General features: G+C 46.6%; 1 protein-coding gene across 5 annotated transcripts in view; it reads left to right on the top strand.

The window, feature by feature from the left end:
• LOC111844921 (ADAMTS-like protein 3) overlaps positions 1-12,184 on the top strand; it is a 76,514-nt gene that overhangs the window by 30,950 nt on the left and 33,380 nt on the right. For all 5 annotated transcript variants that reach the window (XM_072717918.1, XM_072717917.1, XM_072717919.1 and 2 more), the window contains 3 exons: positions 8,100-8,227; positions 10,526-10,571; positions 11,839-12,075. In XM_072717918.1, coding sequence (XP_072574019.1) covers positions 8,100-8,227; positions 10,526-10,571; positions 11,839-12,075 — 411 coding nt within the window. The remainder of the gene's footprint in view (positions 1-8,099; positions 8,228-10,525; positions 10,572-11,838; positions 12,076-12,184) is intronic.

Here is a 12,184-nt window from a genome sequence, read left to right as displayed (position 1 = left end):
GTAAAGGCTAATTTAAATGTTGATGATTCAGAAAATGTAGGGAAAAGTACATTTAAAAAGTTTAAAAAATATATGTCTCCCTTGGCTGTGAGATTTTGTCCCTGAATTTCAGTTAAAGTTCTGTTTTTGTCTTCTCTTGTGACCACTTAACTTTTAAAATGGAATTTCATAACCAACTAATTAGATATTTCCATTATAAACATAGTTGTTAATGAAGACCTGCCGTCTGATCACCAGAAGCGTGGGTGCGTTGGGGTGAGCGGCGACCCCATCAGCCTGTGCTTCTTTTGGCTGCAGGTTGGTAGGCCAGGCTTACTGCTCTGCTGTATTGCTTTGCTCCAAGAATAGAGAGCTTCTTGCCTGTGGAAGCGGGACTGTAGGAAGGATGAACTGAACAAGAGCACCTTCCAACGTAAACATTTACAGGCAGTATGTTTCAGATTAGCAGAGAGGATGAGTTTAGTAGTTTGATGGATTCCGAACCCTGAGTCAGCACTGGGACCTGGACAGAGGAGGTTACATTAAGCTCTAGCATCTCTAAATCTGCTATAAATCTAGTTGCACAAACACACAGTCTACTTAAAAATGAATTCTAATGCTGTTCTTAAACATTTTAAGTGTGTGTATTTTTCCTTCTTTACACTATGAAATGCTGATTACGTAATCAAAAGGTTACTCTCTAGTCATATCTCAGGGCTCTGACCAGGTCATTAATTTGCCTAATTTTGGATAATTAGTATAATTTTGAGATATTTTGTTCAACAATCATATGTCACATGGTGTATTGTCTGATAAGCTAACCTGGTCAGCTTTGCTAATGTCCAGGATACTGAACCATGATCCTAAACAGTTCTGTCATCTCATTCTGCAAGTTTGTTCTGGTGTCTGGTCCTGAGGCCTGTTTTGTCACCTTAATATTAGTCACAGTGTTTCAGACAACCACTGATTTAACATGTCGGCCCTTAATGCTGAAGAAAGCTGCTCCTCATCACTTGTTTTCCTGAATTCCTGAGGTATCCACATGTAACTGTGATTTTTGCATTTTGGCAACATGGACCCGAGTTGCCTTCACCCAGCAGACTGACTCTGAGGGTTTTGCCATGAAGAATGGTAACGGAGAAATTGTCCCCCCAAAGTCATGCCTGAAGTTGAAATAGGGACATACAGCTCAAAACCAGAAAATGATAAATGACAAAAACATTCTTCTTCTGTTTTGTTGAAAAGCGGATTGGACTTATTGGTAAGGAATAATTAATTGCATTACAGTTAAAAGTCAATGGGAATTCCCTGTAAAGAAATACAGATGTGTGTATGTGTTAAACTAATTATTAAATGATTTTCTCAGCTGCAGGGAAGCATAACTTCACCAGCTTTCAGTGACTGTCAGACACTGACTGTGACGTCATGCATCACGTGATGCCAAGTATCTAATATTACAGAAGTTGCACTGAGCACATTCAAGTCAGCGGTGTGGTAACATTTTGGTTATCTAGTGGACTATAGGGATGACAGTTGTGTTGTAGGCAAAACATGATTTTGTCATAAAAACAGAAGACATCATCCCGACATTGATCTCAGCGGCGCATGAAAGATTCATATAACCCAGAATTTCCCCCCATGTTTTATTATTCAACCCCCCCCCCCCCGCCAAAAAAAAAGAACCAAAAAACTCAGGTATGAACTTGAACCTTGTCTTGAATCAAGGTCTGAACCAAACTGCAGATTTGAAGAACCGTTACACCCTTAATAGGTATATATAAGTAACAGTTCATCTGGCTAGGTAACCTATATCTTGTCTTTTTGGTCTATGAATGAAAAACCATAAACAATACACGTGTCATAGTCCTGTGGCCAAAGCAAAGCCAAAAATCAGCCACTACGGCAGGAAGAGAGGGCAAAACAAGAGGTCTTTATTAGAGAATGACTCAAGCATAAATCACACTAGCCCTGACACATGTGTTCATGCTCTGCTTTCACTGCCCTTCCTCTCCCCTCTTGCCGCCTTCCCAGCCGGCTTTCTTCTTGTCCACTCTCATTACTCCGATGACTGCCAGCTTGGCGTCATTAGCACTTGCAGGCACCGGAGCTGGACCTTCTCTCAACGGCTCCTCGGAAGTGTCAGAAGTCAGGCCGGCGTCTGCAAACTCCTCCTCCTGTGCAGTTGAAGGCTGCCATGTTTGGTTTGTGTTTCAAGCGCACATTTCTATTCCCCATTACACGTCTGTCCTGAACTTTCAATTTTGGGCTAATAAGGCATTCTGGATGGCATGGCTTACTGTCTCGTCGAGATCACCTTGGAGGTTTTAGGAAAACATATAATGGTGCAATCTTCATTGAAGTGTACAAGACTATTACTTGAGATGTCACCAAGAAAATGACATCAGTTCCAGAACTTACAGCTAAACTAAAGGCCAAGACTCCTTATGTTATGGACAGACATGATGAAAGACGGATGATCTACATTGGGTTTCACGACAATGGGACTTCAAAAACTAGGGCTGGGAACAACAAGACACAGGTGAGGATCATAATCATGAAGGACTCAAACACTAGATAAGGGGCAACCAGTGACACCTGCTGGCCAGGCAGGGACTGATTCTGAAACCTTACTGAAAAAGCTTGCTTAAGTTCGGCATATTTTTTAGTTAGACTGAAACATTCCATGGTTCTTCCCTGTTTTTCATACAGGCTGCATGTTAATTGAGTCCATTTGTCCACAGTGGTCTTCCAACCTGAGCTTTCAGTAGTAATGTGTATTATATGTCTAGATGTATTTTGTATCCAACTGTTTCATTCTTTTTACTAGAAGTTTATGAGCAAATCATGCATATTCCCTATATTTTTTTGTATCATCAAACTCCATGGAATTTTCTTGTGATTTTAGTTTTTTTTCCACGCTAAAGGAAATACTTCAGTAATTAGAAAAAGATCACTTTGCCTTTGTACTGATGGGTGTATGTTACTTCTTTTGCAATCTATTTGTAGTTACATAAACCAGATTTTGAATTGCTTTGTGTTTTTTATTTTTGAGAGCCTCTTATTTGGAAAGGGGTGGAGGTTGCCTTGTAATTGTCATTCTGCTGGATTGTATGTACAATGCACGCACAGCTATCGCGTCAGAAGCACACAGTCACAGAGGGAGGACTGGGCGCTCACACAGCTATCTTGCAGATGAGGTTTCTGACTTTGCTGGCCCATAAAACCAAATCTGAGATGGATTTCTGTTCGAAATGGCTGACTTACTATGCCGGTCTAACGTATGGCCTGCCAGTAGGTCTCAGGGTTCTGGGCAATAGCTCTGTGAAAGCTCGCCTTGTAGAGGCTGTATTCGGGCCATTCCCCTACAGTGTGTTGGTGTCAAACCCACCAGCTCAGAAGACCATGGTATCCTGATTTGGCAGCTTATTGTGGTGAGGTACAAATCATCTGGAGATCTAACCCTGCGAGATCCTTCTCACTTCCTTGGATCCATCCGGTGGTGGATCCATCCGGTAAAGCTTGTCAAACCATTCTCTCCTGGATCCAGACACACACTGGCCATTGGGAATCTCTGGAATTTTCCCAGTGGGCTGGTCTTCCTTTCTTCCCTAACCTTGACATTATATAGCCTATTTACCAGGGGTGCCCAACCCGTTGGTCAGTCTCAGCGTATTCCCAGTCCAGCCAGTTGATAATGATTGGCAAAATATACTAAGAGCCCCCATCTCTTCAGCCGGTGGCAAAATATACCAAGGAGACGCCCTTCAGCGGTAAACTCCCAGGCTTTTTGTTGTCAGTGCTGTTTCCCAATCGGTGTCAGGGTGAATATGTAGCCCACGCCAGGTAGCAGTGGCCATGACATAAGGGAAATCCGGGAGAGATCGCCAGCCCATCACAGGGCGATGGAAAGATGATGACACACCTAAACCATGTTTATTTTCTGGGCCAGGAAGCTGGAGTGTCCAGAGGGAACCCCTCGCCAATACAGGGAGAATGTGCTGACTTTACACTCATAACAGTTGGAACTGAATTCACGGCGCTTGAGGTGTGAGGCCGCAGCAAGACCCTCTAAGGCAGTGATTCTCAACCTTTTTGCACTGCGACCCAATTTTTTCCATGCCAGTTCAGTCGCGATGCTATACAAGTATAGGTCTAAATTAACACTATGATCAAGCACGCAGTGCACTCTATACAATTTGTGCCAGTCTATCATATAAATCTGATTGGATGTGCCACTGAATTTCAAATTAATCATCTGTGGTTTGGCGTCTTGGATTGGTTGAGTGTTCACTAGTTTTACACTAAGCAGTTGCAGACCCAACACCCATTTATATAGGTTAATTCTAGCATTAGGGCTGGGAAATCTGATCACGGATCAGCATGGGAGCTTGCAGGTTTTAAAATGCTTACATTTCCAACTCTGCCTCGCAACCCTTTCAGAACTTTGGGCCAATTTTGGGTCGCAGCCCACGGGTTGAGGATCTCTGCTCTAAGGCACCATGCCGTTTCGCAAACATATGTACTCCCCCAGTTGTGTTATTAAAAACATCTGAAGCTATACATTAGTGCATGTTTCTTAAAGAACAAACATATCAGTCTCCCCTTGCTATATTTCAAGTGAATGCTTAGCTCGGGGCTGTTAGAAATGTACTGGAGTTTAAAAGATTGGTTTCACTAGTCATGATACCTTTTAAGTGTGACAGCAGGCAGTGCCGCTCTGACCTGGGAGTGTCAATTTACAGAAATGTTCTCGTTAGGTCAATGTCACTTTTCAGCAAGAATTTTGCATTTATCATCTCTGTAGACCCCCCCCCCCCCCCCCCAGAAACCACAAGCAGAACTCTTAGTACCTTAAGTTATCGACCACATTTTAGATGTGTCTGTTTCTGAATATTTTAGTGTTTTATGGTCAAGCACCGTGGAGGTTGACAGATATCCAGTGCAATGAGGCAAAAACATTGAGGATTCTGTTGTCTTAAGTGCACTGAGGTGACGTGCTGTGTAGATGGGGAGGACGCTTGTGTGTAGGGCTTCCACAAGCCCCTTTTTCTAGCAGAAGTGGTGCCTGTTTCCTGAGAAGTGAGACGGTGTGCCGGCTGAACCTGTGTGCCGACCGCATGTTGGAGAAATGTCAGCTTGGCACGTGGTTACAGCGTGGAAGCCACCTGGGCAGCTGCAGGAGCTGCAGAATCTGTCCATTCTGCGGGGCTTCCAGCCCACGTGTGACAGAGCAGGGATCCATGAGGAGATCTGGCTGCTGAAGAATTGTTTTCATTGGCAGGTATCAGCCCAGACGTTTAACTATGCTGGAGAAGGCTGCGCAGATCAGTATCAAATTGCAACAGAGGTCCTCCAAGATGAGGACCTGGATCCACACAGACACACGTACGCTGACACATGTACAGTTTGTGTTAGATAGCAATTTTTTATGCTTATTTTAAAACTTATGTAACGCTCAGTTTTAATAGCAGGAGTACGGGTTCGGTAGACGTGTGAGTCACTGGAAAGGCATAGCATAAAGAAACAGAAGATGAGACACACTTGAAAACCAGGACCCACTGAGAGATACTTGCTGAGAAGGATGAATGTTGTTTTTTTTAACGTGATCTCCAGTGGCTGGGGTTAAGAGCCAGGTCCATCCACTCAGCAATTCCAGGGTTCCCTGTGAAAACAAGCCAGTGATTTCAGGGCTGTCGTGGAGTGTGGCATGCATGTCATTGCTCTGCGGTGTGGTGACGATCGGTGGGTTGGGATGGGCACAGGAGGCTAGTAGGGGCAGAGTATGACTCTGTGGATTAGAAGTATGTGCCCGTGACTGGATGGTTGCTGGTTTGAATCCCGTGGCTGACAGAGTAATCATGCATATCACTAGAGCAAGGTCCTTGACCTTCTTTAAGGATGCTGATCTTGTGCCCTGACCCCCATTTTCATTTTCACTCATGTGTGTGTCTCACAGAAAGCAGGAAGGGCCATGAAAAAAACCAAGCAATTCCTGTACAGTGGTACTCATACAAATAACAAATACTAAATACTGTACAGCAATACTCCCACTCATTCAAATGCCAAGTACTAAGTACTGTATAATAGTACTCATACAAATGGCAAATACTAAATGTGTAACAGTACTCATACAAATGGCAAATACTACTAAATACGGTGTAGCAGTACTCATACTCATACAAATGGCAAATACTGAAGAGTACAGAACGTGTGGAATGTGCTTTCCTTAGCTATACAACGGCACCGACTTTCCTCCTTCATCTGCTTGCTGTGGACTCCAGCTCCAAACAGGACTGTATTCCAGAAGAGCTGCCTGGATTTTCTTTTTCCAAAGAGTTTTTGCCTCGGACCCAACACCCATCGCCATTTTCAGACTCTGTCCAGTGAAACTTGAATCTCCCGGAACGTGCCCTTGTCCACATGGGCAGTGCCAGGTCAGGTGGGCTTTGCTGGGCAGGGAGCCCATGTATTCTGTCCCGTGGAAGGCACTGCTATGAATGAGCTTCGGGGTGCAGAGACTCTGCAGATGCTCTTTTGCTTGCTGGGATTTTCCCTAAAAAAAAACTTGTACTGTGCTTCAGCTTCTGGCACCGTGGAGGTTGCTGATATAATGGCCTCTGTGGAGCCAACTTTCCTCTTATTGGTGCAAAGTGTGCCAGGAAAACCCAGCTCTTGCTTGGCTTGTAAATACAAACAAGATATCTCTGAGGAGATAAGGCCCGGAAGGTTCTGGAAGTGGCTCCCTGTTCATGGTGGAAAGTGCCTTTTTCTGTGCTTGTCCGGCGACGGTGGGGAGGCACTCTGGTGGCCTTGCCGTCGTCCTCCCCTCACCCCTCCCCCCCCAGGCCACGTGGAATGAGATGCTGTTTACAGGATTCCAGCCCCACCTTGTTAAGGCCCGGAACCGTGACTTCGCCTGGAATGTGGGCCACCGTCAGCACAGACAGGACCTCTTTGTTATCGTGTCCAAAGCCCCAGCCGTCTGTTCCTCCCTCTTCAGACGGGCTCCAATGCTGCCTCGCAGAAGGGAAAAAAATACCCCCATCCAAATGCGACCGCAAATATGTTTTTTTTAAGCTTCCTGCCATTAAAAGTTTGAGACGCTTGGTACTAGCATATGCTGTGATGTAAATTTAATTTTGAACCTGAACCTGTTTAAGTGCCAGTTGAAAGACATTTGGCTGCTTGAATATTTGTGTACCATGCTTAATAAATGTTGTCCTTTTCTCTTTTCGCATGAATAGAGTTGCGTTTTAGCGGAGCAGGGGCTGCCCTGTGAACTGTGGCCCCCGGCTCCGAGCCGCACTGTGCGTCCCGAGAAAATAACACTCAGTTGCGGTGGAACTGGATGCCGTGGAAGATAAAACCGAATTATTTCCAGACCCCGGCAGAGAAAATGTACCTACTGTAAGACGGTCACCCTCGTGCCACGATGCGTTTGGGGGGCCTGGGCGAGAGAGGCCCAGCGTAAACGGAGGCGACCTGAACGCGCCCAGAGCACTTAACAGCCACCGCCCCATGCCACCTGCTGTCATTTCTGCCCTTTTCCATCCTTGATTAAAAATGCCCCTTGACGTAGCACTGTATTAAATTGCTAGCTTAGTAAATGCAGACAGAAAGCCTGTCCACTGTTGCTTCATGGTTGTATTTTCCTCTGGCCTTGGATTGATGGTGTTTCCTTGAGTGACTTGCTTGAATAGCTGGTTGATGATGTGATGGGTTTTTGTAACCTGCTGATAAACGTGATTTTCCAAGCTAGCCCCCCCCCACTGTGGCCCCGGTGCTTCCTGCTACCTGCTAAAACCTCGATGGTTATTGGTGGTATATAGAATATGTATGGATGTGTTCTGGGGCGCTGTGAATGGGGGGAACCTTAGGGCGATTCCAAGTGGCCCTGAATGACAGGTCCCCAAAAGAAATATGGAACATAATTGGGTTGGTCTGGGTTGGGGGCCCAATCTGATGGCACCCCTGGATGTAGTAATTACATTATAGTCTCAGTATAACAGTGTAGACTTAAGGCTTCGCCTGGAATGCCTGATAATGATGATCTGCAGTTTTTGGTCACCAATGATTTGGTGGAGATTGTAACATCCTGTATGACACTGTCTCCTCTGCAGGCCTCAAGGATGACACGCTCAGATGAGGACGGCGATGGCGGCTGGGACGCCTGGGGAGGCTGGAGCGAGTGCTCCCGGACCTGCGGGGGCGGAGCCTCCTATTCCCTGCGCCGGTGCCTCAATGGAGAGTGAGTGTGTCCACAGGCCCGGCCCGCGCGCCTTACTGTCACTCGCCGATGTCCGCAGCTTCTCTTTCCATCTGAACGGGTCTGAACCTCTGTGGACCAGAGCCCGAGCGTCTTTGAATGCTTGGCGAGGCAGCGATGCTGCTGGCTTTATGGCAGAAATAGTAAATAAAGTTTTCCATCAGGCACGATGACATTTATCAAGGCCAAAGTCGGGCCGCTTCTCTGTCCGTTACCTGCCTGAGCGTCTCACAGAGTCAGGGACTTTTTTACAGCACAGGAAGAAGTGTAACAGAGTGGATAGAGAAGTCGTTCGCTGAGAGGCTGTCCTGCCGTGTCCCCCCCCCCCCCCCATCTCTCCGTCATGGGCAGAGGCCTCTTCCATCTGAGTACCCATGACGGGACCGATTCCTAACCTCCCCAGGGTAGGACAGCAGGGAGACATACCGTGGAATTCCCCAAAACTTTGACAGGATACGAGTGCATGCTGACCTGAGAGATCTCAGACTGGCTGTAACAGAAATGTAGCTGTTTACTTCTCAGTGTCTGATTTATTTCTGAGTTTATGACCCTTTATATAAACCGTCTTGTTTGAATGTTTTTGCCGGGAGGCTCAAAAATGGATCCGACGCTAATCAGGTTAAAAAATCAGTAGTTTGTTTTGCTTGCCTTTTGGCCCGGCTTGTATGTGTAACACACCCTGTTTTTAAAGTATTTAATTTTCACTGATTTGATTTACTGTACGGAGAGAAATTTCTCCATGCCGTCACTAAAAAATAAAGTTAGGACATAGCTTCCAGGGCAGGTTGCTGGAAAATGTGTCGCCGTGTGTTGCTTGTCTTCCTGCTTTGACGAGGGGATGAGCAGCATATTATCCCCATGTGCTAAGAGAGCTGTACCCTATAGGCCAGAGCTCAGTCACGCCCTCCACCAGTGTAAGGCATAAATAAAGCCTAATTGTTTCATCAGATAAATCACAGTGGATGCGTGTCACTGTTAAACAGCACTTAATTAGGGTGATTCAGCTCCCCAGACTGATGTAGGTTCTTAAAGTGCAATGTTTTTGTAACCTGTTTCTTTAAAAGATTTTACTGTTTTTTTTTTTTTTTTAGCATAATAGCATAATTGAGGGCAGGAATTCAGTTCTTTTGGATTATTTTTGGCAAAACATTTTGGTGGTGTAAAGATTTCTTTTGTGGGTGGACATATTTAAAGTAAGGGGGGGGGGGTGAAATATTGTGTGCAGACTCAGGGACGTAAGAGCACATGCCCGCATGCCACTGCATGTCAGATTGGAAAATCCTATTAAATGTTTCCTGTGTGTGAAAGCAGTTCCCTTAGGGGGCGCCGGGATGCTAACAAGCGCCAGATGTTTGATGCTTAGAAGCATCCTTGTTTGATTTACCCATGCAGAGTGTGTACTGGGGACCTGGGACTCGACAGAGGAGACGTGGGGAGGGGTAATCATTAGCTGGAAGAAGAAGTGTTAATTATTAACCCGTAAGGTGGTTTGGAATAGTTTTAGTATTTGTGCTTTAATTGCTGCGGAGTCTTTTGTCTCCGGCGTTAACCGGCAGGGGTCTGTGGTAAGTGGATTACCAAACACCGTCGGCCTGGTTTAGTGCAGTGTCAAGTGGTATAAGGCAACTGGTGACTGACAGCCTAACATGACCAGCCAGCCTCTGTCTCATTAGTTGTAGTGAATCTCATTGAATGACGATGCCCATCTTTGTGCCCTGGTACCTGCCCTCAGATGGCATAGGGGAGATTGCAGTGCGGGGTGGGGGGCATGGGACGGGGCGGGGGGGTTGTGGCCCATTTGCAGGAGCAATGCCGCAGTGTGGATCTTCACAGGCAGGCTGAGCTGGGCTTTGGCTCGCGGTGATCTTAGAGCAGTGTTTTAATCACACACACCGCTGCACACAGACCCCCCCAGCTCATACACAGACCACCCCATCCTATACACAGACCCCCCCAGCCCATACCCATTTGTGTCTGTCCCACATCACACTCCTCGTTTCCCATCATAGTCCACGAAATTAGGGCCGATTAACACAACAGGCTCTAATTAAGTCTGCAGCTGCTTGGCTGCATTACGTTCCCACATGGGCTGTAAGGGCCCCCCCGGGTGCTGCCGTTTCCCGCCGCTGGGGGAGAGAGTGACGTTCGTGTTCCTGCTAAGGTCCTTGAGCGCTGTGCTGTCAACGTGCTGCCGATGGCCGTTTGCCCAGCCCTCTGTTTGTGTCACCGCCGCCCCTCAGTCCTCACTGTGTCTTTTCCCTGTTTTGCTTGTTTTTCTAGAAGCTGTGATGGGAGGAACATCAGGTACCAGACGTGCAGCAACACTGTAAGTCACTTAAATTTTTATTACTATTATTTTTGTTTTTTTGGGGCCGTAAAACCTGCACTGCTCTCCTTAAGCGATACGTACACCCTTCTGGTAGATTCCACAGCTTTACATTAGGAGGCGCTATTCAGACAACAATCTGTCCTTTCTCTGGCATAAAAACCGTCAGTGTGCAGTAAGGTTTAGCCCCTACAGGTTCAGATTTCTTGTGGGGATTTTTCTAACTGCTAGTGTTGTATTGGAGCGAAAATCCATATAAATATTATCTCTTTCGATATACTTTTGACTTTTACCGTCTCCAGTATCGACCTAAAGTGATCTCAGTCCAGCAAACAACTAGTCAAGAGGAAAAGTGTTGACCTCCTATTTAAGTAATTTCATCTGCATTTAATGTAGACTCGTATTGTATTTTAGACAATGATTTTAATCAGAATCGGTTGGCAGTGACGTTTCGGGGAAGATGGCCAATCGGAAAGGGCAGCCGTCATACGTCGCAGGAGGTCTGGGCTTTTATCTGCTGGCCTGGAACCTTAGCGTAATTTTACTGATTAAATATCGGTTTTGCTTTGACACAGAGACCAGAAGGTATCATTAGTTATTACTTTAGGTTGTTCAGTCAAGGACTAAAGATTCCTCTTATGTTTCCAAGTGCATTTGGCTCGTTGGGCTTGGGGTAGCTGATTTGGCGCTGACCCTGGGGGCTTGAGGGGGGGGTGGTTGTGTACTGAGCCGGCAGATGTGCGGCTGACTTGGTGGGTGGGTGCAGATTGACCCTCCTGGATTCCTCACCTTCTCTAGAAGAATCTGTCAATTTTTTTTTGTAGCGGGGTGGAGACAGAGACAAAGACAGATGCTGGGTTTCAGCTTGCCCTCCAGCTTGCCGGCCGTGCGCCGCGTTCCTTGCGGCTGCGTTACCTTCAGCTCCAGTTTGAGTTGCAGATGGTTTCCTGACTGTGGGCTTCACACTCTGTCCCTGTGGCTTGGCCTCCTCAGTCCGTGTCAGTAACTCGTCTGAGGTCTGATTTAGTTTAAAAAATAGCAGACTGTCGATGCAAACCATGTGGATTATGAATCATTTCCTTGGTAAACAGCAAAATACAAGATAATATTCTGGGGTCTTATTTATATGAAGATTCTCCATTCCATGGCCAAACTGACTTTTACTTCTTGCCTGTTTATTAAACTCTGTATTTTACCTGTGTCAGCTTCAGGACCTTGTCGAAGGGTACGACTTTAGGACAGCCCTGATAGGCATGCCTCTCTGCAGGACTGTCCCGCCGAGTCCGGGGACTTCCGAGCCCAGCAGTGCTCCGCCCACAACGACCTGAAGTACCAGGGCCACACCTATGAGTGGGTCCCGGTGACCGACGACCCCCATGCCCCCTGTGCCCTCAGGTGTCAGGCACAGGGTACAGCCCTGGTGGTGGAACTGGCCCCCAAAGTCCTGGACGGGACCCGCTGCACGGCAAGCTCACTGGACATGTGCCTCAGCGGGGTCTGCCAGGTCAGTGTGCTTTAGCGTGTGCCAGTGTATCTGCAGTGTGCTTTAGCGTGTGCCAGTGTATCTGCAGTGTGCTTTAGCGTGTGCCAGTGTATCTGCAGTGTGCTTTAGC

This window comes from Paramormyrops kingsleyae, chromosome 11 (assembly GCF_048594095.1).
Source record: "Paramormyrops kingsleyae isolate MSU_618 chromosome 11, PKINGS_0.4, whole genome shotgun sequence".
In the NCBI taxonomy this organism is placed as follows: domain Eukaryota; kingdom Metazoa; phylum Chordata; class Actinopteri; order Osteoglossiformes; family Mormyridae; genus Paramormyrops; species Paramormyrops kingsleyae.
Note: the sequence above shows the minus strand (reverse complement) of the source record. Positions and strands in the feature narration are given on the sequence as shown.